This window comes from Nipponia nippon, unplaced genomic scaffold (genome assembly GCF_047370975.1).
Source record: "Nipponia nippon isolate SJK-2023a ecotype South Korea unplaced genomic scaffold, ASM4737097v1 scaffold_1, whole genome shotgun sequence".
Lineage (NCBI taxonomy): Eukaryota > Metazoa > Chordata > Aves > Pelecaniformes > Threskiornithidae > Nipponia > Nipponia nippon.
The window spans coordinates 97473473-97497290 of record NW_028262290.1 but is presented as its reverse complement, the minus strand read 5'-3'; the positions used below and the strand labels follow the sequence as shown (position 1 = coordinate 97497290).

At 39.2% G+C, this 23818-nt stretch overlaps 1 protein-coding gene across 8 annotated transcripts in view; it reads right to left on the bottom strand.

The window, feature by feature from the left end:
* NUP153 (nucleoporin 153) overlaps window positions 1–23818 on the bottom strand; it is a 47356-nt gene that overhangs the window by 6741 nt on the left and 16797 nt on the right. For 3 of the 8 annotated variants that reach the window (XM_087763723.1, XM_087763686.1, XM_087763718.1), the window contains exons 3-20: window positions 21543–21791; window positions 20116–20255; window positions 19905–20033; window positions 17966–18082; window positions 17794–17838; window positions 17643–17696; window positions 14042–14068; window positions 12963–13109; window positions 12604–12648; window positions 12159–12211; window positions 9486–9618; window positions 7722–7859; window positions 6849–6941; window positions 6522–6612; window positions 6116–6235; window positions 3889–4503; window positions 1794–1988; window positions 419–1261 (exon numbers count right to left, since the gene is read on the bottom strand). In XM_087763723.1, coding sequence (XP_087619849.1) covers window positions 419–1261; window positions 1794–1988; window positions 3889–4503; window positions 6116–6235; window positions 6522–6612; window positions 6849–6941; window positions 7722–7859; window positions 9486–9618; window positions 12159–12211; window positions 12604–12648; window positions 12963–13109; window positions 14042–14068; window positions 17643–17696; window positions 17794–17838; window positions 17966–18082; window positions 19905–20033; window positions 20116–20255; window positions 21543–21791 — 3234 coding nt within the window. The remainder of the gene's footprint in view (window positions 1–418; window positions 1262–1793; window positions 1989–3888; window positions 4504–6115; window positions 6236–6521; window positions 6613–6848; window positions 6942–7721; window positions 7860–9485; window positions 9619–12158; window positions 12212–12603; window positions 12649–12962; window positions 13110–14041; window positions 14069–17642; window positions 17697–17793; window positions 17839–17965; window positions 18083–19904; window positions 20034–20115; window positions 20256–21542; window positions 21792–23818) is intronic. The other 5 variants (XM_087763697.1, XM_087763709.1, XM_087763703.1 and 2 more) reach the window with 5 other exon arrangements.

Here is a 23818-nt window from a genome sequence, read left to right as displayed (position 1 = left end):
GCAAGTACACAGGAATAAGGTATTCCCTCTCTCATCCCCTTTCACTATGAGAAACAATGCTGGCATAAGGCCTCTATACTGTACAATACTACAGATTTTATCACAAGCTGAGCTGCTACTACTGAGACAATACAACTTCTGTGCTCATACAAGAAGCAATACAGGTTCCTCAAGGTATGGCGATTTTTTTTTGTCTAAACCTAGTGTAAAACTGATTGAAATCTAAAAAGGAATTGCAACATACTGTCTACACGTCAACAACCAGAACTAACGACAGGCTGCAGGTAGTAATTAAGCCTTTTCTAAAGCTCTAATGCATGAAATATATAAAATCCCATAGATTTTGTCCAGTATGGCCTCAGAGGTATGATCTGATGGATACAAGCAGACAAGTGAAGACAAAAGACGTTCTGTTTACCTGAAGTACTGGTTTGTGCCCCAAATGCAAAGGGTGGCTTTGCCTGCTCACTTTCCTTCTCTGATGGTTTAACGAAACTAAAATTGAATATCGGTTTTGCTGTGCTCTCCTCTTTGGTATGCTCAGCCGTCCCAGCTGAAAAGATAGGTTGTGCCTTTAACTCTTCATTGTCAGCTTTCTTTCCAAAGGCTAATGGAGCAGCAGAAGTGACAGAGTCCTGTTTCTCTTCTGTCCTTCCCAAAACAAACTGTGAGGCAGGTGCAGACTCCACACTGCCAAAGGAGAAGCCTCCCTTTGTTGAAAGGGTTTCATCATTTTTCTCATCTGACTTCTTAAATGCAAGAGCAGGTGATGCCACCTCCTTTTCTGCCACAGTTCCAAAAGTGAAGCCACTGACTCCGGTTTTATTCTCATTCGTAGCTATGGAAGAAGTAGAACTTGTGCCAAAACCAAAGCTTCCCAAAACGGGTTCCTCTTTCTTTTCCTGCTGTCCCAGGCTCACTGCCCCAAACTGAAATGTTGAAGGAGCCTGACTGCTTGTAGATGGAAGTCCAAAGGTAAAACTGTTACTTTTACTTTCTTTTTTACTGTCCTCTGATTTAGAGTCTGAGGAAGAAACTCCAAATTTGAATTCCCCTGAACCAGTAGGAAACTTAAATCCCCCAGTCACAGTGTTGGAGGATGCAGATTCAGATGCAATGCCAAACTTGAAGCTCCCTTGTTCTCCGAATTTAAAATTTCCTGTGCTACCTAATGTATGAGAAGTTTCCGAGGAGGATGACTGGACACCGAATGTAAATGATGGCATTGCAGCATTTGTGGACCCAGCAGCAGTCCCAAAACCTGCAGAAGTGAGCAATAATGTTAAGTTTGCAGTATATGACGTAATACCTGTAGGCTTTAGCGACATGGCTGGGATTCTAGTCCTGAACTTCCCAGAGTCAAAACTGCTTAAAAAAAAAAACCCAAAGAAACCAAACCACAAAACAAATAAGACAACTCCACACTTCCTCCCTACATGCGCCTTTTCGCAATGGTACACTTCTGTCCACCACCTGGCTTTGAAAAGTATACTGCTAAGCTTCTTTGGAAGATCATGCTTTTAGTCTGAAGTCCAAATGAACAAAACACAGGGCTTGTAAAGAACAACTATGTCATTAATACAAGGTCTTCTCTAAAAAGCATAATCTTTTTCTGTGGAAAGGGTGTGGAAACATAGGCACATTACCTTACTTAAGCAATATTCCTAGAAGAAAAATGAACAATTTTGCCATACCTCAAAGGAAAAATAATTGTACTTAAACAAAACAAAACCAAAACTAAACTAAAAATAAATTGCAGAATGCCCACCTTTGTTTTTCTCAGTAAATATTACCTTTGAGCTCTGCTTTGGTGCCTGGCTTTGCACTTTCACAGGCTACACATTTTGTGGCTTCTGGTTTGTTTTGGACCAAGCAGACCTCACAATCCCAGCTTCCTTCGGGCTTCTTGAACTTAGCTAAATCCAGAAATCCTCCAGAAGAAGCAGAAAATGCAGAAACACTGCTACTGGTCACAGGCACTGAACTCCCTGAGAAATAAGCAAGATAGTTAATCATCCTGCTTAAATGATAAAGTGAACACGAACTTTTTAAGAAACTCTTAAATGCTCACTAAATTAGAAAGCAGACAAGCGTAACAGTAAAAAACCATCAACCTACACGTTAATTTCAGTCAAACTCCATCTGACAGTGTAAACAATAGAAACACCTAGATTCTTCTTTATAATCTATGTATGATTTTAAGCACAAATTGAACCAATGACGTTTAAACAGCCACTGCAGTTCATACAATACAGCAACATAGCCTATTTCAGATGTAAATTAAGGGTACTGTACTAAACAAAAACTAGTAAAAGAATTTCTGGTGACACGAGTAACCCGTAGTCAGTCAGCACCGCTCAAGTTAATGATCGCTGTCAAGTGATGCGAGGCTGAGAATTTACCAGAATGCTTCATCACCAAATCCCAAAGAGAGACGTGTTCAATACTACATCATGACAAAAAAAACCAGAGAGGAACTCAAAGCTCCCAAACCCACAACTCTGTGTTCACTATACAAGCTACGCTGCCTTCAACAGCAGCAGAAACTGCCACAAAGAGGCCTGAAAGACAATGCTTGCCTTCTGATTTTTCTCCCCTGTAAAGGAAGAGATGTCGCGTGATGCTGCACCCCAACAGAAAGCTTTGGCTCCGTCAGTGTGAGGACTGAAGTGGACATCCAGAAGGCACAAAAGCATCACATAATTGTCACATTCACCTACAGTTTTAAACCACTGAGGGTAGCATTTAAGAGGGAGGCAGAAGATAATGTCTCAAATTCAAAACAGGAAAGACAGGAATGGGTCTTCTCTTCCACAGCACATCCAGAGAATTTTTATCCTCCCATTTTACTTGCCTACTCTTCCCCTTGACAGACGTAATATAACTGTGCAATTCTCTGTAGCATGATGGTCATGGCAAGCCCCTCACGCTTCCAGAATTCCTCCTTGCAATGGCTAGAGCCTCAGGCAAAAGTGCCAGCTGATCACTCTGAGGCTGAAAGTTCATGACAATAAGCTCCCTCTGAAATGCATTATCTTATCTGAAGAAATTTCACTCTTACTGTACAGGATAATTACAAAAGCCCAATCTAGTCCATCTTGGATTCCCCCCCCCCCCGCCCCCCGGATATATTTGCGAAGGTGTTTTTTGACATAATAGTATATTAAATGATGTTAAGAGCCAATGAAAATTAACACTAAAATAATTGTTTGTGCTTTAAAAACTATACACTCACCACACTCAAAATCAATTACAATCACATATAACGGGAAGGAAGCCCACCTCCCCAAGGTCTGGAAGGGCCTTGACCTTCCAGAACAAGGTGACCCATTTTCTGGAAGGCTACCACTGGCCTTCACAGGCATAGCTGAACATACAGCTTTGTTTTAGCTTAAGACAACTAGTTAAAGACTACACTGTCTTGAAATCTGGCGTCATACTTCTGCTCAATTACACACAAATGCTGAGTGGAGACATTTTTGGCCATGTTCTGTAAATACCATTTCTACTTATGTTCTGAAACAGGAAAAAACACCGTAACTTTTAACTCTTTCTATGGAGTCCACATTTTTCCCCCATGAAAATGAGTCAACTGGTTTTAAGTTAGTTAAGGCATCCAATTTAGTCATCTTTCCTCACCAGCTGCAAAGCAGGGTATATTTGCTTCAATTCAGCTCTGCACTAATACATTTCACAATCAATTCAATTCATGTGACAGGCTGGAATCTGGACCTCAAAAGTGCCTGTAACCATTCCTGCAGGCAGGCAGTAACCCATCCTGTCTGCCATACAGCCATGCTGCTGAAAATAATTTTTATATGCAACATATTTTATTCTGTAAAGAACGCACAGAGGCTGAGATTGAAACGAGAAAAGAGAAGAACACACCTGGTTTCTCGGACTCACAAGCTACACATTTGCTGTCTTCTGCCTTATTTGATACAAGGCACACCGCACAGTCCCAAGACCCTTTTGGCTTCTTAAATTTGTCTCCAAACCCCAGAGTGACTGTTGTGTCAGTGCTGCTGGAGGAGGACGTCACTGTCACCGAGTTGTCTGTGACCACTGGCAATGTCAGAGCAGGCATTACTCCTGTTCCAGGCTTTGGTGTCTCACAGGCTATACATTTTGTAGCTTCAGATTTGTTCTGGACCAAACAGGTATCACAGTCCCATGTGTTGGGTGCTGTTTTAAATTTGTCTTCAAAGCCCAATGTCCCTGCTGTAGGGACTGCTGCCTTAGAGGCAACACATGGACTTGAGCTTATCGTCTGTTTCGTACTCTCAGCTGTTGACACTTTAGCAGCTTGACATGTTACGCATTTCCCATCTGTGGTTTTGTTTTGCAGACACGGGTCATATGTGTCAGACTGCCAAAACGAGGATGCTTGTTTAGAGGTGTCTTTAACTGCAGAAAAACTACTTATTGCAGGCCTTGTATAGACCGCTGTGCTTGTAACAGGCTGTGCAGATGTAGGGGAGTATGTTTTCACAGACGTAAAGCCTAGAAAAAAAATAAACAGGAAGAGATCTTACTGATAAAGCAGTACCCTCACTAGATCTAAGTTACTTATAATACCAGACGGCATAAATTTAAACCAAGTGCCAATGGTTACAACTATACATTCCAACTAACTGCAAGAGGAAGTCCCTGGAAGTCTTATCTAAAGGGATGAAATTTCATATGCTGCACTGGGACACAACAGAACATTTATTTAAAGCTTGACTTAACTCTTCATTTCCAAGAATGTTTTGAATATGAATCTCCACTGGTAGATACAAGCGTGAACAAACAGTACCGAAAGCTGACTGTCCATCACAGACTAGAAATAATCCGATTTCATTTTAAGACACCATGCCCAATCAAATCAAATTTCTAAAGCTATTTCTGCTGCAGTAGATGACTCACATTTACTTTAGTAGCTGTACAGCAGTGGGTACTTGGAGCAGCAATCCACATGGTATTTCCCCACAGATACTGAGTATGAATTAAGCAATAAAAATGAAGACACCGATTGTTATCTACAATCTTTGTGCAAAATGCACTGGACACAGGGCAACTCCTTACTTAAAGGTGCCAATTTTAACAGAAAACAAGAACCACCAACATAGAAATGCTAAAGAAAATGCTACGGCAATGCATCTTAAGTAGCAGCACAAATTACTTGTAAAGCTAAAGTGAAGAGTTTATTTTTTTTTATTATTCTGTTGTTTTGGGGGTGTTTTTTTAATATTAGAAGTGGAATCTTTGAACAGTATGGATTTAGAACCTGCTTCTCTTAAACTGATAAAGAAAATTAGTGTCACTTCACACATAGGTCTTTCCTTAAACAAAACGCACAGTGTATTTTCTCTCACTTAGCTCTTTCCGACATAAAAAGGCGCTGTCTTCTTAAGAAGTATATACATTTGTCACTTCATAAAAAAAAGTCCTGATGCAACTGAAGGCTTATGGGAAAAGATCAAATTCAATAAAGTCCTTTTTCTTAAAACAAAAAACATCTACACACACACTTCATTAAATAGTTGAAAACAATTGCAATTACTTAAAAATAAAAATTAGGAAAGGGTTTTTAAAGTGAAACAGCCCACCTCTACTTAAAATTGTCATTTGAATCTATAGTAACTGTTATCATTTACGGCCAAAAGATTTGCAGCTTTTGAAACATCTTTAGGAATGAAACTGTCTTTGCTATTCTTAATGTCCAGAGATGGTGAAGGTGGGAGAGGAATGTTTGTAAAGCATTTTACAGACATTTCCTTTCCAATTCCATAAATTTTATTTATTTAAAACGAAACACTGATTATTTGACTAATTCTGTTTATATTTCATTTACAATTACATCCTAACACATAAAGGAGAAGCAATGCATCTGGTTTAAAGTTGCAGTTTTCCTTTCAGCAATAAAAGCCACTTGGAAGAGAAGGGGAGATCAACCCTAACAGATGCAGCGTTTAACGTAATGCTCTCCTACGTTTGTATTTATAGCTAATATTGCATCAGCTGTGCAAAGCGGGTTTTTTGTTGTTGTTGTGGCAGGTTTTTTAAAAATCAATGCAGTTACACGCTAGCATATTTTTTGCAATATCTTTTTAAAAGGAGTTCATTATCTCACCAGGGCTTTTTAGAATGTCTAACACACTTCCTTCCTTTAAGACCTTAGCAGGTTTGGAGAGGCCATCGTATTCTTCTTCTTTTTCTTTCTTATTGCTGGTGCTGTTTACAGTGGCGGTATCTTGAAAAACAAAACAAAAAACACCTTTCACAAAGAAATCCACTTAAAATACATTCACATTTGTTATAAACAAGAATTTCAAGTTTCATGCTTCTTCTATAAGAACCGTCAAAATTTCACCTTGTTTACAACAGTTTATAATTACAATTTGGTTAAAAGCAGATCTGTCACTGAAAACACACTTTGCCCGGAATTGCTAATATGCTCAGAAAGGACAGATTTACTACTTAATATACAAAAAAAGAAAATCAGCACTTCAGATCTGAAATGCTAAAATTTCTGTTACCTGGAGTAAGTAAGGATGTCACTGGTGTATCACTGGATCCAGAAAGCTCTGCTGATTTCACGACAGGAACACTAAATGTAAACCCAATCTGCTATGAAAAAGAGATTTTTCAGATTCTGAAACTAAAGAAACTTCAATCAAGTTTCACACACAAATAATAATCTGAAATCCAGTATTCAAACTTTTGGTATACATGCTGGATGAGAAATTATAAGCCAGAAACCTGTATATTTGTTCTCCCCATTATCAAGGCCAATTCTGCTTTACTGTTCCGCAATATTCTACTAAAGCCTTGAGAAAAGGTAGAGCTTTATTTATTTTACTTACAGACAATGGAGGTAGCACTTCTGCCTCAGTAGATTTCACAATTGGAGATGAAAATCTGAACACAGGACTGCCAACATTACTTGCTGGTTGTACCTGTATTTTCAAAAGAATTAGGGTTTGTATCTAAAAGAAAAACACCCTGGCGAAACAATAGCAGCTACCTGAATTCACTATCTAACAGATGTTCTGCAGTGAAGTTGGGAAATGTGATGTTTGATATTTATTTCTAACCCACAGATAAGAGTTATAATAAAAGAAAATGAAGCTTGCAAGTGAGCATACAGTACAGTATCATCAAAACCAAATCTCATAAACTGGGAGAAAGATCTGAGATGCTACTTAGATCTAAATATATTAAATATATGGAAAAGCAGGCCAGGCAGCTTAAGAGTCTTAAACTAACTCAGCTCAATTGTAGTCAGAGCTTCAGCAAATACCTCAACATGTTAAAGCAGATATCTGCTTCAAAACACACAAAAATATTTCAAGTACTCTGGAACAGATGAATGTTTTACTGCAATAATATTCCAATTATTGCACCCTAGGCTCGTATTCTACACTAGGCTTATATGACCATTAAAGCTACCTCTAATTTAATAACTTGGCATAAAAGCCCAACAAAATCTCCATAGCATCTGAAGTAGTTATACAATTATGTTAACTAGAAGTTTGCAAAGTATAAGATGGACAGAAGCTGAATCAAAAACTTTATGCCTCCCCCCACCTCCAAACTGGAACACAATCCTGATTTATTCAACAGGATATAAACTAATGTTGGTTAGTTTCATGAGCACCATGGAAGAAGTTAACATGCAACAAAGCAGATGTATACTCATCCTAAAAAAGTATTCACAATATACGACAAAGATTTACCTTGTTCATCACTGCTGTTGAAACAGTGCTTGGTGACGATGAGACAGTACTACTGGCAAGAAAACTAAAGTTGAACGAAGGCAGCGATGCAGTACTGATGGGTAGGGGTACTTTCGGTAGTCCTGGTTCCTCCACTTCCTAGGTGTAAATTTTAATTGTTGTAAATTTTAATTTTTCTCTTTCTTTAAAGAAGTTGTAAATTTTAATTTTTCGCTTCCTTTAAAAAAGCTGTAAATTTTAGTTTTTCTCTTTTACAAGACATACTACCTTCCTATGCTGTCCCACCCTTAGTTTCTTAACAAAGTTAAATATAACAGAGATCTATAGATTAAGACAAAGCAAGTTTTCAAAAGGAATCCTAACCTCCCCACCTCAGTCTGCCACGTCATTTTAATTTATGGCAGGCCTGTTTCCGTGCAATACTACATTCATCATCTGTCCAGCAAGAGTACTGAAAGTTAGCTCAAAATTATTACCTGTGCAGAACAGAAGGGCAGAGACCAGATTTATTTTTGTTTTCTGTACTTTACTTATTAAAGATCTAGAGAAACATCATCCTTTCTAATTATTCTCTCATCTCGTCAATTGAGAATACACTCTCAAGACAAATGAGAAAGTGTTCCTCTTGCAAAATGAGGTAGGACAGCTGCCAAAGTTTCTGAAGTTATTACTGCAGCGAAGTTGGAAAAAGATAATGTTTACAGAAGGATGCGGGTTCCTTAGAGTACCAAAAACCCCAAACCAAACCAAAACACGAAATGCCAAAAAAGAAAGCCTGACTAGCAGCAGAGAAGATCATAGGCTGGTATATCTAGTTTATATCGTGTATCAGGATGCCAATTTAAAACTCAGAAACCAGTGTACCTTAAAAACTTCTGGTCTTATCCTTGCCTTTAACTATTTAATTACCAAGATTAGATTAGTTAGGGTTTAAATGGGAATAGCCAATCTAATCACAATTTGCACAGTAGTACCAAGAGCTACCCAGAAGTGACTAAGCAGAGATGTAAGTTGCTACTGCAGAAATTTAATGTATCCTACAGCTTACCTCTTTCACAGTTTTGATTTGAAGAGTCTATTAGACCTCGATATTCAGACCATTTGTATTATAGAAACATTCTCCGCTATTTACTACTTCTTCATTTTGCATCAGCCAGAACACTGATTTAAATTTTTTATATTTAAGGTCCAGTAGTAGGCAGCTTACATAACATCCAATCAAGAAAAATAATCTTTGCGATAGTCATGACCATAGTTTTATTAAGTGGATTTTTCCCATTAAAACAAGAAAAAACCCTCTCACAATGAGTTTGATTAAGTGCCAAAAATTGTGAACGATCATTAGCAGACATGCAGAACACTGTCTTCTGCTTCAGACTCTTGGCCTGTATCTTTCCACATGACTTAAATACAAAGTAACAAATTAAATAAACTTTGTTTACTTACTTGGCACTTGTTTCAAACATCATTCCTTCACAAAAACTCTACAAACCTCCACCAAAATACATTAATTCAACTGCTAATGAGAAACTTTATGGTGTGAAGCATCTCCAAGATCATATGACTAAAGCCTTCAAAAATATAAAACCGAAGTTGAGACACTTAAACAGATAAATAAACTGGAGCCTGCTGTGAAACCCACAGCAAAAAACCCACAAAACTGAAGTGGCATTATTATAAATTACTATGAGGCAATAAAACTGGCATACTTAGCTAGTTACTTCTGTAATCTCAGTGAGATCAATTAACCTAGGAGTCCCTTACCTGTTGTTCTTGTCCAGGTTTTGATACATAGTGTACTCCTCTTTCCCTTCTCATCTTGCCGCCACCACCCACTCCTCCTCCTGAAGACAGACCGTTGGATGCAGGAGTACCGAATTTGGGGTAGGTCAAATTGCTAGCACAGAATAACAATACACAGGTTTGGGGACACACACACACACACACACACACACACACAGAGGAAACAAGGAAAAATAAAAAATAAAAAAAATCAACTTATCAACTAATTGTTTCAGGCTACTATTAGTCCTAGAATGGACCCCTTCTAATCGGAATCAGAAAAAACTGTTCCACAAGTTGCTAAATGCTGGTAAACATCTGATGTTCTAAACAGCAAAAGATGCATTAATAAGAGCAGCAATGAGAAGGACATACATAAGACAGTCACAACATCCATAAAGGAATGATGACTAAGCCAGAAGACCTGAAATAGAACAACTGATTTAGTTTGTTACTTTGTAAGGTTTCCTTTTAATACTCCAGACAGGGGAAATTTTGACTGCCAGTTCTCTGATTCTGTGATGAGAATGTATCTTTGCAAGGATATAAAAGAACAACTGAAAATATATATGGGGGGGAGAGAGAGAGAGAGAGAGAGAGAAAGAGAGAGAAAGAGAGCGAGCACGCGAGGGTGCGCGCGTGTGTGCGTGCGCACATGAAATGCTGCCAACAGCTCTTATGGAATAGAGAGGCTTAAACTTGTGTAGCAAGATAATACGGCAAAAGCTTCAGAAGCAGCTCTGGCTTTCCTGGGGCCATCAGCAGAAGCAGCAGAGGTGTTTGGGTACGCCAACATTCCAGGAGTCTTTTCAGACACGAATACAGATCCCTTTTGTAAGGCGTACAAAGGCATTTCTTTGTTCATTAGAAAAGCCTAGATCCAAACCAGCAAGATTTCCTAATCCAAGTGGGAAGGGAAAAGAGAAAGAAAAACCCCAAAAAAACTCAAAACAAACAAACCAACCAACCAACCAAAACCCCACACCACACCCCAAAACAGAAGTGAATTAGGGAATAACAACAATAAAAAGCAGTATGGCATCAAAATGAAGTATCCCTGGAAAAAAATTACCATATCAAAGCTTATCCTGCAGCCAAGCAGTCAGTAATTAGAAAAATAAATTTGATCACACTGGAAGGCACCAGGTCAAGTTTCCAGAAGACTGAGAAAGAGAATTGGTCTAAACTTGTCAGATACTTGCAAACAGTCTGCTTAGCACTGTAACCACTGAGAGGAAGCCAGATCCTTAAGGCCATATGCTCAAACTTTTCTCTAATCCAAACTGACAATCAATTTGAATTCTGAAAAAAAATCTTATGTCAAAATAGAGCTTTATTCAGGCAATTATAACCTGTCTATAATAGCCCGTATTCCTCTTTTCTGTTAACACCTGTCAGCTTCTAAGGGGCAAAGACAGTTTTTTGTCTTCAGGCGAGTTAAGTCCCATCCACAATTCTGACCCAGGTTTAAAAACTAAATAGCCTTTGGTAGGCTGAACAGAGATGTACCAAAGTACTGCAGGTTAGCTGCACAACGGGACTCTGGCCAGCTGCCCCTTGTCAGTGTGTTCCTGCTCCACCACATAACAACCAACAGAGACTAGCTTTATAAAAGAATTTAAAAAAAAGGACCATCCACTCTACAGACCAAAGTAGAACATAGCAGTAAAACTCGCGAACCAAATGAAAAGCAGTATCAGTTTTCTGGATCTCCCTTCTACGTGGAGGAGAAGAAAGGAGTTCTACCAAACAAAATTTAGAACAGTTTGAAAACCCACAACTAAAACCTAACATTTGTTTGCACCTATGCCAAAACCTTAGAGCCAGTCTCTTACACCCCTGAAAAGGTGGTTGCTGTGAAGTCAAACTATTAGATGCCAAAACAAAGGGTTGGTTTGGGATTTTTTTGCAAGCCAAAGAATGCCCATGGCAACATAAGAATTGCTTGGAAGATGAACACAGAAACAACAAAATACAATTCCCTGCTACTGTTCTTTGAAAGGGACGAATCCTCCAAAAAGGTATCCTTTGAATGCAAAGTGTCTTAATTCAAGCATTACCCAAAAGACTAGTTGTGCAGAAGGGAGAGCCATCAATATTATCCAGAGGTGAAGTCATTCTACCTGAACCAAGCAAGCAGTGTAATGCAAGACAATCTCCTCAAGAAGAAATACAATTAGTAACTCTCCTGGAATTTTCTGTTTTAGAGACAAGTTAGCATTCGGCCTCAGATGATTCTGAAGGGCTCCTGTTTTTCATGCAAACTCACAGAGCAGACAAGTGACTTCACCATCAAAGGAGCATTAAAAAACGATCTTCCTCCAGAAAAAAAAACAAACTAAAAAATAAATATACTCTTGAACTGTAAGCCACTTCACCTTATAAAGAATCTTTCAGAAAGAGTAATTCCTTTAGGACAAAGCTTTCAGGCTCCAAGCAATTAAATACTTAGCTGAAACTAATAGCTGCCCCCCTAATGAACATCAAGACGCACAAATGGTTTAAGTCTCTCATAATACAATTTTTTCACTCTATTTTCCATTCACTTCACTGAGAACTGTTACTGCCCCTCCAAAAGACGACAGGCAGGCAGACTGTTGCGACAAAGGAGAGCTTTCTTCTTTCAAGCATTTTAAATTAATAGATTTGTCATACCTTTCAGATGGTTTTACTCGTTGTTCTGCAGGAAAACTCTTCTCTCTCATGCCCTGGAAGTTAAGTTTGATTTATTTCAAGACTTATCTGAATGTCTTTATAAACTATACACAACGCGAAGACAACCAACCACATGTGTTTTGTGTTGTGTTTTTTTTATTTATACCACTAAATATACCTCATCTACTTAAGCTCGTTCCCTAACCACTATGACTATCCACTTTGATCTCCAGCCTAAAAAGCCCACAGATTTAACACCTGGTCATTTTTACATTCAGATTGATACTGGAACCATGGGTAGATTATTTTCTGAAAGAGATGCCAATCTTGTTTTAAGGAAAGTTTATCAGGGACTCCTTCTACACCAAAGTGATCAGAATGGGTAATTAAGAAAGTGATCAGAATGGGTAATTGTCAGAAATCTCACTCGGAGCCTGTAGCTCACCTGAAAGAGCTTATACACGACACCAGCATGTTCCATCAGCGACAGCTTTGTGTACAGGAGCATACGAAAAAGAATATGTTGTTTCTGTATTTTAACATTCTTTCACTGAGAGCAGCCCAACCCAATAGCACATCATCTCATTCTGAAAATAACCACCTGCCACTTACTGTTCCAAAAATACAGTTAAATCCATAAAACCTCAAAGTAACTCTTTTACAGTGGTTCCCACTGTCTTAACGCTTACCTCAAACATACTATCAGTACTCTTTGTCAAGAAAGAGTACCTTAGTAGAATAACTGCTTAGAGACATTCCAAACTTGTAAAAAGCAGGTAGGTAAGGACGAGGAAATTTACTTACTTTGTGCTTTATATCTACCCTCTGGTGAATTTTGCTGGAATCAGTAGTTGGAGTCAGAGATGGTTTAAAATACTGAGTCCGACTCACTGACAGAGAGATTGCCTTTGGTGTCACGAGTTTCTGGACAGGTGGATGCTGCGATTCCATCTTTGAAAGGGAAGCCACAATCAATTTTTTCTTGCACCCGCCCAAAATTACCACAGCATTTACTGATGAAAAAAGTTACAGAACTATAAACCCCCCATCAGTCTCAGCACCCAGTGAAAATTACTTGGAAGTGTTGAAAGCATTTAGCTTGCAGAGGGAAATCACCAGAAAACCAGTTATGAAATCTAAAAAGCTACAGAAGTAGCCAAAGTCTGACTGAATCCTACTTCAAAATTTGGCAGTTAACTTCATTGACAAAATAATTCATGTTACTATAATCAAAATAACTCATGTTACTATAATACGCTCCCATCTTTTCCTCTCCTCTGCCCACATTGTGATTCTTTTTTTTTACTGGCTTAATCCATTAATTTAACATTCAAAGTGTTAAGCAGCTAATTATACAGGCTTCTAGGCTTCATTTTTCTGACATTTTCCTCCTTTGAAGTTACACTTTCAAAAAAAAAAAAAGTTGTAAAATAATTTTAAAATGGTCTCATTCATTAAAATATGTTCCAATGTCTTAGATTTGCATTAGATGCACTTCGAAGTACTGGTTTGACTTTCCTTGTCAAAGCATTTTCACAGACAAGAGTTAAAAATTAACAGAAAGAGCACTGTACATTCTGCAAAACTGACTTAACTGAATTGTGAAACAAGAAAGACCCCAAAAGGCTACCAGATTTACCAAAGGCTCCATCTGCAGTCTTAAGGATCAGAAGAATCAGACTGAGGATTCATGCTATTATTTAAATTAGTATCAACAGAAAACTGTGTTTACAATGCAGCTTTAATTTCACAGTATCTCCCAACTCTTGGTAATAAAATCCATGCTGTACTATCTACGAAGTGAATAAAAATACTTCTTTCTAAAAATTATCGTACTCATTTTGAAACCTTGAGTAAAATGTGGTTTATTTAAGTTCACAAACCCGTTTTGAGCGAAGGATGGTCCATTGCTGTAAATAGAATAGAATATGAGTCGGAATACAATACTTGAGTTGGAAGGGACCTACAACAATAACCTAGTCCTGACCACTTCAGGACTGACCAAACGTTAAACCATGATATTAAGGGCATTGTTGAAACGCCTTTTAAACGCTGACAGGCTTGGGGCATCGACCGTCTCTCTAGGAGGCCTGTTCCAGTGTTTGACCACCCTCTCAGTAAAGAAATGCTTCCTAATGTCAAGTCTGAACCTCCCCTGACTGATGCAACTTTGAGCCACAGGTCCTGTCACTAGGTCGCAGGGAGAAGAGATCAGCACCACCCTCTCCAAGACCCCTCCTCAGGAAGCTGGAGAGAGCAATGAGGTCGCCCCTCAGCCTCCTCCTCTCCAAACTAGACAAACCCAGGTTGTTCAGCCGCTCCTTACAGGACATGCCTTCCAGACCTGTCACCAGCTTTGTTGCCCTCCTCTGGACACATTCAAACACCTTAACAACCTTAAATTGTGGGGCCCAGAACTGCACACAGTACTCAAGGTGAGGCCACACCAACACTAAATACAGCGGGATCATCACCCCTTTTGACCAGCTGGTTATGCTGTGTTCAATGCACCCCAGGGTGCAGTTTGCCCTCTTGGCTGCCAGGGCACACTGCTGGCTCATGTTGACCCTGCTGTCAACCAGCACCCCCAGATCCCTTTCCGCAGGGCTGCTCTCCAGCCACTCCTCTCCCAATTTATACTTGTGCCCAGCGTTACTCTATCCCAGGTGCAGAATCATAGAATAGTTTGGGTCAGAAGGAACCTTCAAAGGTCATCTAGTCCATCCCCCCCTGCAATGAGAAGGGACATCTTCAACTAGATCAGGTTGCTCAGAGCCCTGGCCAACCCGACCTTGAATGTTTCCAGGGATGGGGCATCTACCACCTCTCTGGGCAACCTGGTCCAGTGTTTCACCACCCTCATTGTAAAAACATTCTTCCTTATATCTAGTCTAAATCTAGCCTCTTCTAGTTTAAAACCATTACCCCTTGTCCTATCGCAACAGGCCCTGCTAAAAAGTTTGTCCCCATCTTTCTTATGAGCCCCCTTTAAGTACTGGAAGGTTGCAGTAAGGTCTCCCTGCAGCCTTCTCTTCTCCAGGCAGAACAACCCCAGCTCTCTCAGCCTTTCCTCACAGGAGAGGTGTTCCATCCCTCTGACCATCTTTGTGGCCCTCCTCTGGACCCACTCCAACAGGTCCATGTCCTTCCTGTGCCGAGGACCCCAGAGCTGGACGCAGCACTCCAGGTGGGGTCTCACCAGCATGGGGTAGAGGGGCAGAATCACCTCCCTCGACCTGCTGGCCACGCTTCTTTTGATGAGGCCCAGGATAAACTGTGAGCACACATTGCCAGCTCGTGTCCAGCTTCTCATCCACCAGTACCCCCACAGTTCTTCTCTGCAGGGCTGCTCTCAATCCCTTCATCCCCCAGCCTGTATTGGTACAAGGGGTTGCCCCGACCCAGGTGCAAAACCTTGCACTTGTCCTTGTTGAACGTCATGAGGTTCACACGGGCCCACTTCTCAAGCTTGTCCAGGTCCCTCTGGATGGCATCCCATCCCTGAGGCATGTCAATCGCACCGCTCAGCTTGCCGTCGTCTGCTAACTTGCTGAGGATCCACTCGATCCCACTGCCTATGTCACTGATGAAGATGCCACTCGATCCCACTGCCTATGTCACTGATGAAGATGCACCATTTGTTCTTGTTCAGTTTCATGCCACTGATGATTTCTCAATGCTCCAAGCTATCTAGATCCCTCTGCAAGGCCTCTTGTCCCTCGAGAGAGTCAACAGCACCTCCCAGTTTCATATCATCAGCAAACCTGCTAATGGTGCATTCAACTCCTGCCTCCAGATCATTGATAAAAATATTGAACCGAACTGGCCCTAGAATTGAGCCCTGAGGAACACCACTGCTAACTGGTTGCCAGCCAGATGTAGCACCATTCACTGCACCCCTTGGCACCCTGCGCTTCAGCCAGTTCTTCACCCAGCGCACTGTGTACCTGCTCATCCCACAGTTGGACAACTTGTCCAGAAGGCGCTGTGAGGGACAGTATCAAAAGCCTTACTAAAATCCAGAAAAACTACATCCACTGCCTTCCCTACACCCACTAGACAGGTGACCTTATCGTAGAAGGGTATCAAATTAGTTAGGCAGGAATGTACAATGTACAATGAAAAAAAAAATAAAAGTCACCCAGTTAGATGTTTAATTAAGAGCTATTCTGTCTGGTGCAGATCCTTGAAATAAGTAAAATACCAGAAAAAATACCTGCCAAAGTTTTGCCTGACTGCTCAAGTGTTCTGTCAACCATACGTTTGCTTTAGCAGGAAAACACACAACCCTCTCCTTGGCACACGCAACCCTCTCCTCCCTTTCTCATCAAGGGCTACACTTACCCTGCCAAACTTTATGAATTCTAGTATTATGAATAGACAATTTCTCTACTTTACCCAGTGACAGCTGTGTGCAACATTCACTTTCTGACTGACGTCAGGCTCTACGCTGCAAATCTGGCAGATCTTTCTTAATGCCTCATCACAGATGTAGTTCCACAATTTAACTGAGAATCCATACCAGCTTTGTTTTCAATTATTTGGATAATATTTATGGTAAAGAAATTGTATGCTCTATTATTCAACATTCTTGTAATTTAGCACATGGTGAAAGATGGTACAGGAAATCCAAGATGTTTGTAAACTCCGAATTGACTGTAAAATTAATTATACTTCTGATCAAGGGATTAGCATGGAAACTTCTTGAGACATTCTGTCCATTTTCTCATTAAAACAGCAGATGAAAAGGTTGCACGGAAGAAAAACCACACTTTTGTTCCTTCGGTTGCCTGATCTTAAAGTGGCCTTTTGCGGGTTTTACAATTTAATAAACTCAATGATACCCCAAATTAAAGTGATTTAAAAACATAACTAGTTTTATTTTTTTAAACAAAACCAAAGGAATTGATGATTTAGCACAGCATTATCACCAATTCAGTGCTACATCCAAATAGGAATTTAGGAACATAAGGTTACAGAAGTGACCATATTTAACAATTTTCCTTCTCCTTACTTTGAGCAGTAATAAAGAACTTAAGTATTATTTTTCTGTTCGAAATGAACATGGAAATCTGCACACGGTCTGTATGATCACTCAATCAATATTTCTCTATTTCTGATCATTTCTGCAAGAGAAAGCTTTCCTAAACAGAAAGATTAACATGCAACTTAACCCCAAGTTGCAGGACAAGATAAAACTACTTTGTGTGTTCTAGAGAAGTTGTTCTTGACTGACATATCAAGACACCACCACATAAAGATAATATAATTCTTAACCTGAGTAATCTTCACAGTCCTTCATCTAGTGTGGGTAGAAAAGACATTTTTAGCAATTTCCACACAGCCAAGACAGCCATAATTCACATAATGCTAATATTAACTTGAATTCATGTGTATGCTGTCATTGAGGTTTGTGACATTCTTCTAACAGCTATGAAGCATGGGAAGTTATCTATCTCAGCTTAAGATCTTACTGGTTCTTACCTGTTTTTGTTTAGATTGGAAGCTACTAATATTCAGCACACTCCTGTCCACAGGCTAAGGGAGGAAAAAAAGCCGAAGTATTAGAGGACGATTTTTTTCTTAAGAGAGGGTTCCATCCAAGAAAAACATGGGGGTTTTGTGATCAACTTACAGATGACAGTGGACTAGAAACAGAAGACGGAATCCTTTTAGCATCCTGTCGAGAAAACAGTGCAATAAATTAAACTGGACACTACATAAGGAAGATCATCATCCTATACTGGCACATTTACTATGTTTTTCAAACACATAAAATAAAACAGATTAAAAGGAGTGTCATTTACCGCCAAAGGACTTGACATCTTCTCCAATGACTGCAAGATGCGCCGCGCTGTGGAACTTGTCACACCATAGGATTGTGCGCTTGCTTGTTTAGCTTTCATTTGTCTTCTTACTGGTGGCTGAAAAATTAGCATTGCAAATGTTATGATGCTTGACTCCGAATTAAACACGCGTGTATGTTATGCTCTATGGCTACAATGGTGATATAACCAATACCCTTGTGATGACAGAGAAAAATGCACTCACGGAGCATTCAAGCTATTCTCCATTTCATGAAGAAGAAAATATACTCTACTGACTTATAGAAGTTTAAGTGGGGCCCCACACATCTTGCACACGGGATAAAGCAACAAAAGAAATACTTAAATGTAAAAGGTCGTAAAAGGGAAGATGTTAGGCCTGTAGGGTCTCTGAAGCAGCGATCAGGAAAACAGAACCGAAGCAAAGGCTTGTGCTGCAGAAAGTACTTTCAGTAACAAAACTGATCTCGGATTTTCATGATGGTGTAAGCATACCATCTTAAAACCAACGTATACAATCATCATCAGGAATTTCTAGTTTTATGTCTCCTGTTTCCTCCCTTCCCCCAAGATTGCAGTTGACTGCAGATCTTTTTACTCTGTTTAAAAAGATAAAGATCTGATTTGAACTGTAATAGATCTAAACATATTACACTGAAAAAGTAAACTGTTTTATTTGCACCACATGACTTTGAATATAATTAAAAAAACTTCTTTCAGTGTAACTTTTTTTTTTAATTATGTCAAAACCCTCATGTAACCACATCATGCTTACCACACTGCTATGTGAAGACAGGAAACAGACCATACAGCACGTAAAAAACACAAGCGAGACTCGCTGTAATCCACAGCATGCAGCAACAAGCAAGCTAGTCTCTCCTTTAAAAGCCTGGTATTTTGGTTCCTTTTTTCAGCATAATCCACATTTATTTTGTAAAAAAATAAAAATAGCTGACCAAAGAGGGCTCCTAGCTTACAGCAAGTTTTGAGTGTTCTGAAGTCTGATTTATCAACAAGTCAGAACAAACCACAAGTTTTCAAGGTTTCCCGTAAGTCAGGAACTCGTAGGTGCCCTTGTTCCATGGTAGAAACAGACTGCCAGAATAGGTCCAGCAAACTCTTATTTCTAGTTCCTTAAATAAAGTTCCTTTGGACTTTTGATTTTTTTTTTTTTTACAAAAGTTCGTTTTGATTTAAACACATTCCAACCGAACCAGATTTTATTGACTTCCTTTTAGATTCAACTCTAGCTACTGAGAGTTGTCAGCATTTTTAATTTGCTTGTTCATTTTAGAACACAGAAAACTCTTAGGGGCAGGTAACTCTTTTCCAGAGCTATCTGAATGATATTAAAATAGAAAGCATTTTATTGTTTATCTTGAGATTGCATTTAGGACTCTAGGCAACAGAATAGCAAAGGATCAGCAAAGTTGCCTTTTAGATACTACTATAGTAAAGAGTGCACAGTTTTATACAATACATTTATAGCATGAGTGTAGGCATGCTTGTGTAAGATCTGCAGACAAGTTTCAGGCAGGTAGCTTTTGCTACTATAAACACAAGTTTTCAAAGTTATGCCATCATTGTTTTTATTTATATGTTATTTTAACATAGTCAGAAGCAGACAATGGCAGAAAATGGAATTCTTTGAAAGAATTAACACAGAGGAAATCTCAACTACAAACAACTAGCCAGAACCTAAAGATGCTACTGTCATTCTTGTATATTATGACAAGTATTTCTACGTAAAGTGTTAAAAAAGAATTTAAACAGAAATTGTTCTTTTCTACTCTTGCAGGCTGAGAGGGCAAATAGGAACTGTTGCCACATTTTCAGCTCCCTGCTCACAGCTCTTTTGGCAGTGCTACCCCTTCTGTATTTCAATTACATTTTCCCTCACACCACACTGCTACTCTCATACCTGATAAGGAGCAATCCGCGCTTTTGTCTCCCTTGCTGCTGCAGCTGCACCGCCATAAGTCGTCTTTCCAGGGTAAAACGGAGAATCCCCAAGCTGGCTTGTCTTAAAGATAGAAGTGTTTCCAAGTGACTACAGAAAGGTGTTATGATAAGTGGTTAGTAAAATGGCTACACGTTCAAATTGATTAAAATGAATACTGTGAAGTACTTACAGGAGACGGAGATCCAAAAGCAGATAAATTGAATGCAGGTTTTTTAGAGCTAGCTGCAGGATGCTGTGAGAGGGAATGAGATCTTTCAGCCTCTGCGGACCAGAGCAGTGGTGCTGAAGTATTTTTTGAAACTGTGATATCTGCCAAAATGACACATGCCATATGTAAATGCCTTGTGTACACAGAGAACTTTAATATTAAAGATCACACTAACTCCAGAGTTCTTTAATACAGAAAAATAAGTATTACAGAATGAAAAAGTTCCCTAACACTCATTTCCCCAGCACTCTAACCTTCTGAGTTCTTCAAACAGATCAATTTCACATATGGTATGAAAACCAAGTATCAACTCTGAACTTGAAATCTGTTCACAGAACTGCAAATACGTTACCTTTCAGTAATCTTTCAAAGCATGCACAAGTTAATAGTATGCTTCCAATGCAGAACAATTTTATTTTTTCTTCTTTCATGGTAAAATAAAAGGGAACTGCATAAACACTGGTGCATCTATAACGATACAAAGTTTTTCCTACGTTGCTAAAGGGTTGGAGGCCAGCACAGGTCAGAGTTGCACAGGTTTTAAACCTGAAAAATTCCCCAAAGGCTGAACTAACAGAGTTAAAGACCTATTTTCCATGTACGTTTTATGGAGACACACCAGAAAGCTCTAGTAAACTCAGGTTATATTGCTAAACCCTGGCAACATCTACTATTGTAAATTGTAAAAATATGTTCTCCAGAGAACTTGCTGAGCATGCCTCAATCCCCATTTATATGGGGGACTAGAAAAAGCTCCAAACCTGCTGTTTGCCCTTTCTCAGTGAGATCACCTAGGTCCCCATTTACATCAATACAACGTTTTTATTTTTTTACTTTAAAATGGTGTACATTCCTTACTGAATTCAGCAAAAGACATAGCAGTATTGACAACTGATGCCTTCTACCAAGAAAGGCCAAAAAAGCAGCCCAAAACTTGTTCAGTCAGAATAGTTCCTTTATTGACTCCTAGTGAAAACACAGGAAAACATCTTGTGTTTCTATTTGTCACCTGTATTTATTCGCATTTAACCAGGTGTCAGTTAGATATTCTGAGTCACCCTTCTAGGCAGTCAACTTGGCTTTCAAGCTACAGCACAGTCATCTTCAATTCCTACTATCCCAGTTCAAGATTTACAGATAACCTAGCTAAAACTGTGTTTATCAGCACCGACTCTTTGTAACATCAGAGTCTCATAAATGTACTCCAAAGCATGGTTATATTAAAGAGGTGACAGGATTATATACTTCTAAAATACTAAAAATTAGATTTAATTCTAACATCCAAAGCTGACATTCACCTACTTTATTTACTAAGGTGGTGTGGAATATTGAAGAATGCAAAGTACTTCATTTTACCAAAAAAATCAATTACAGAACATGAAAGTTACCTTTGTCAGACGCTCTAGAGGAGAAGCCACTGGTTGTTGAGATGTTATCATCATCATGCTGAGAGGTAGAATCTTTTATTTCTTTTACAAGAGACAGTCCAGGACTGCCAATGCCAAGTGAAGAAGATGTAGAGGGCTGACAATGTGGTACCGTGGAATCCAACATGGTACAGTTCAAATGGCTCCGGTGAAGAGAGGGCCTTGTTAACACATCTGAGAAGTTCAATGCAGATCTACTCGTGGATGGTTCTAAACAAGAACAGGGAGACAATTACCTTTCCTATAGGCAAGCTCACAGAAGCCAAAACCTGTTTTCTATCAACAGTCATGCCATTGCCAAGTTCTAAGCACAAAAATAGAGAAGCTGTATTTAACTTCTTCCTCGCCCAGATAGGGTTTCATCTAACTGTCTGATTACAACAGCAACACTGCTTGCAATACTAAGTATTAATGTCACTTTAAGAAGTAGCGAATGATGAGGTTTTACACCACCAAATCCTGACCCCATGCTCAAGTGCTCTAACACTGGGTCTTTTGCTAAATCAAACACGTACAAATTCCTTGTTCTGCAGATAAGGCTTGCAATCAGCTTTCCAAAATTTGAGATTACATGGCAAGTTACAGACAACTCTGCAGTTTATATAATCTTGTAACAAAGATGATGTTAATCTGAATACATAACATGAAAATGTGTATTTGCAGAGATTTTGGGGGGTTTTGTTTGTTTTGGTGTCCTTGTCCCCCCTCCCAAATTCTACCATATCAGGTCATGCTACAGGCAAAATATTATCTGCTATCCATTAACTTTTGAGATTCTGGCACAAAGGACAAGTAAGCATCATGGCCTCAGTTGCAAGATGGGCATTTTTTCCTCACGAACCAAAGGGTCTGTAAACACTGCCAGTGTCCTGCAAGAGGTCTTCTCACAGCTCCAACTTGCCACATGAACGGAACAGCTATTAATGGATATCTTGCCTGATATCCATGTAAGTCCACAGTCTCTCCCAGAAATTCTAAGTATGAACATGATTTTGAGTCACTATCCTCTTGATATTTGCACTGAAGCTTAAACTACCTAGTTCAATCTTCATAACCACCACAGTACTAGTAATTAGTTCTCCAAAGCACTGGTGAATTTTTAGGACTGTCTTGTTTGAGATAAAGAACGTGTTATCAGGCTGAAGGCTGGCCAAGCAAAGGAATACAGGCTTTAGCACATTGGTACCTCAGAGCCAAAGAAACAGGCTTTCTAAAATTCTAATAGCAATAATAATAATCATTAACTATAGCAAGAAAGATTGGTCCACAACATTCACAGACTGCAACACAAGCTACTAAAGGTTCTAGGGTGTCCATCTGCTCCTGATTTCTTGGAGCTAGAAAGTTTGCTGTGCAGCTGTTCTTACTGAAAGGTCCTTTCACACAGTTCTCCAGGAAAGCCAACACATGTTCCTCATTCATGAAGACCTTCTCTATTCCTACATCCAAACTTATTCTCAAGCTACAGCTACACCGAAAGCAATAAAGCTCCTTATTTACAATTAGATGACACTGGTGACAAAGGTATTTCCTCATTATTTTTCATTCTGCCAACAGAAGCAACTGACTTTCCACACAGACGGTTATGTACGTGTGCTCAGACAAACTTCTCTCCTTATTAAAAATTAAGTTCCACAAAACTGCTAATTTAAGAGAAACTCAAATGAGAGCATATGCAAATTTACAGAGAAGAACTACGAAAACAGTGAGAGGCATAGATACGAAACACAGATTAATCTTTCATACGGTAAAGCAAGGGGTTGCAAACTTCTTTGCCAAGGGTCCAAATAGGTTTTCAAAGACCCCATGCTAGCCATGCACATGCCTTAATGTTACCAAATATTTCAAAAAGAATAATCTCATACACCAAGTTCCCCAGTTCTCCATTAAACTAACAAGGAACTTTGCTAAACTGATTGAAGAAGCCCAAAGGAAGGAAAAACAAAAAAAAATCGGGACATAAGAAGGAATTTTCCTCTGGCATTCTAGCATCTGGTCTTTTGTTTTGAGGACAGCAAAACAAATTAATGTTTTTATTACCTTAGGCAATTAGACAGACTTTCATTCCAGACCTTTTAAAAAGAAAATGTAACCCAGGACACTTGCAAATGAATATTATCAATATTCTGCACCTGGCTAATTGACTACCTGCAGTTAACTGACGACTTCCAAGAGCTGCAAGACAACCTCCAGTATGTTTTGCAATTATGTTTACAGTTTAAAGCTAAGACAGTTTC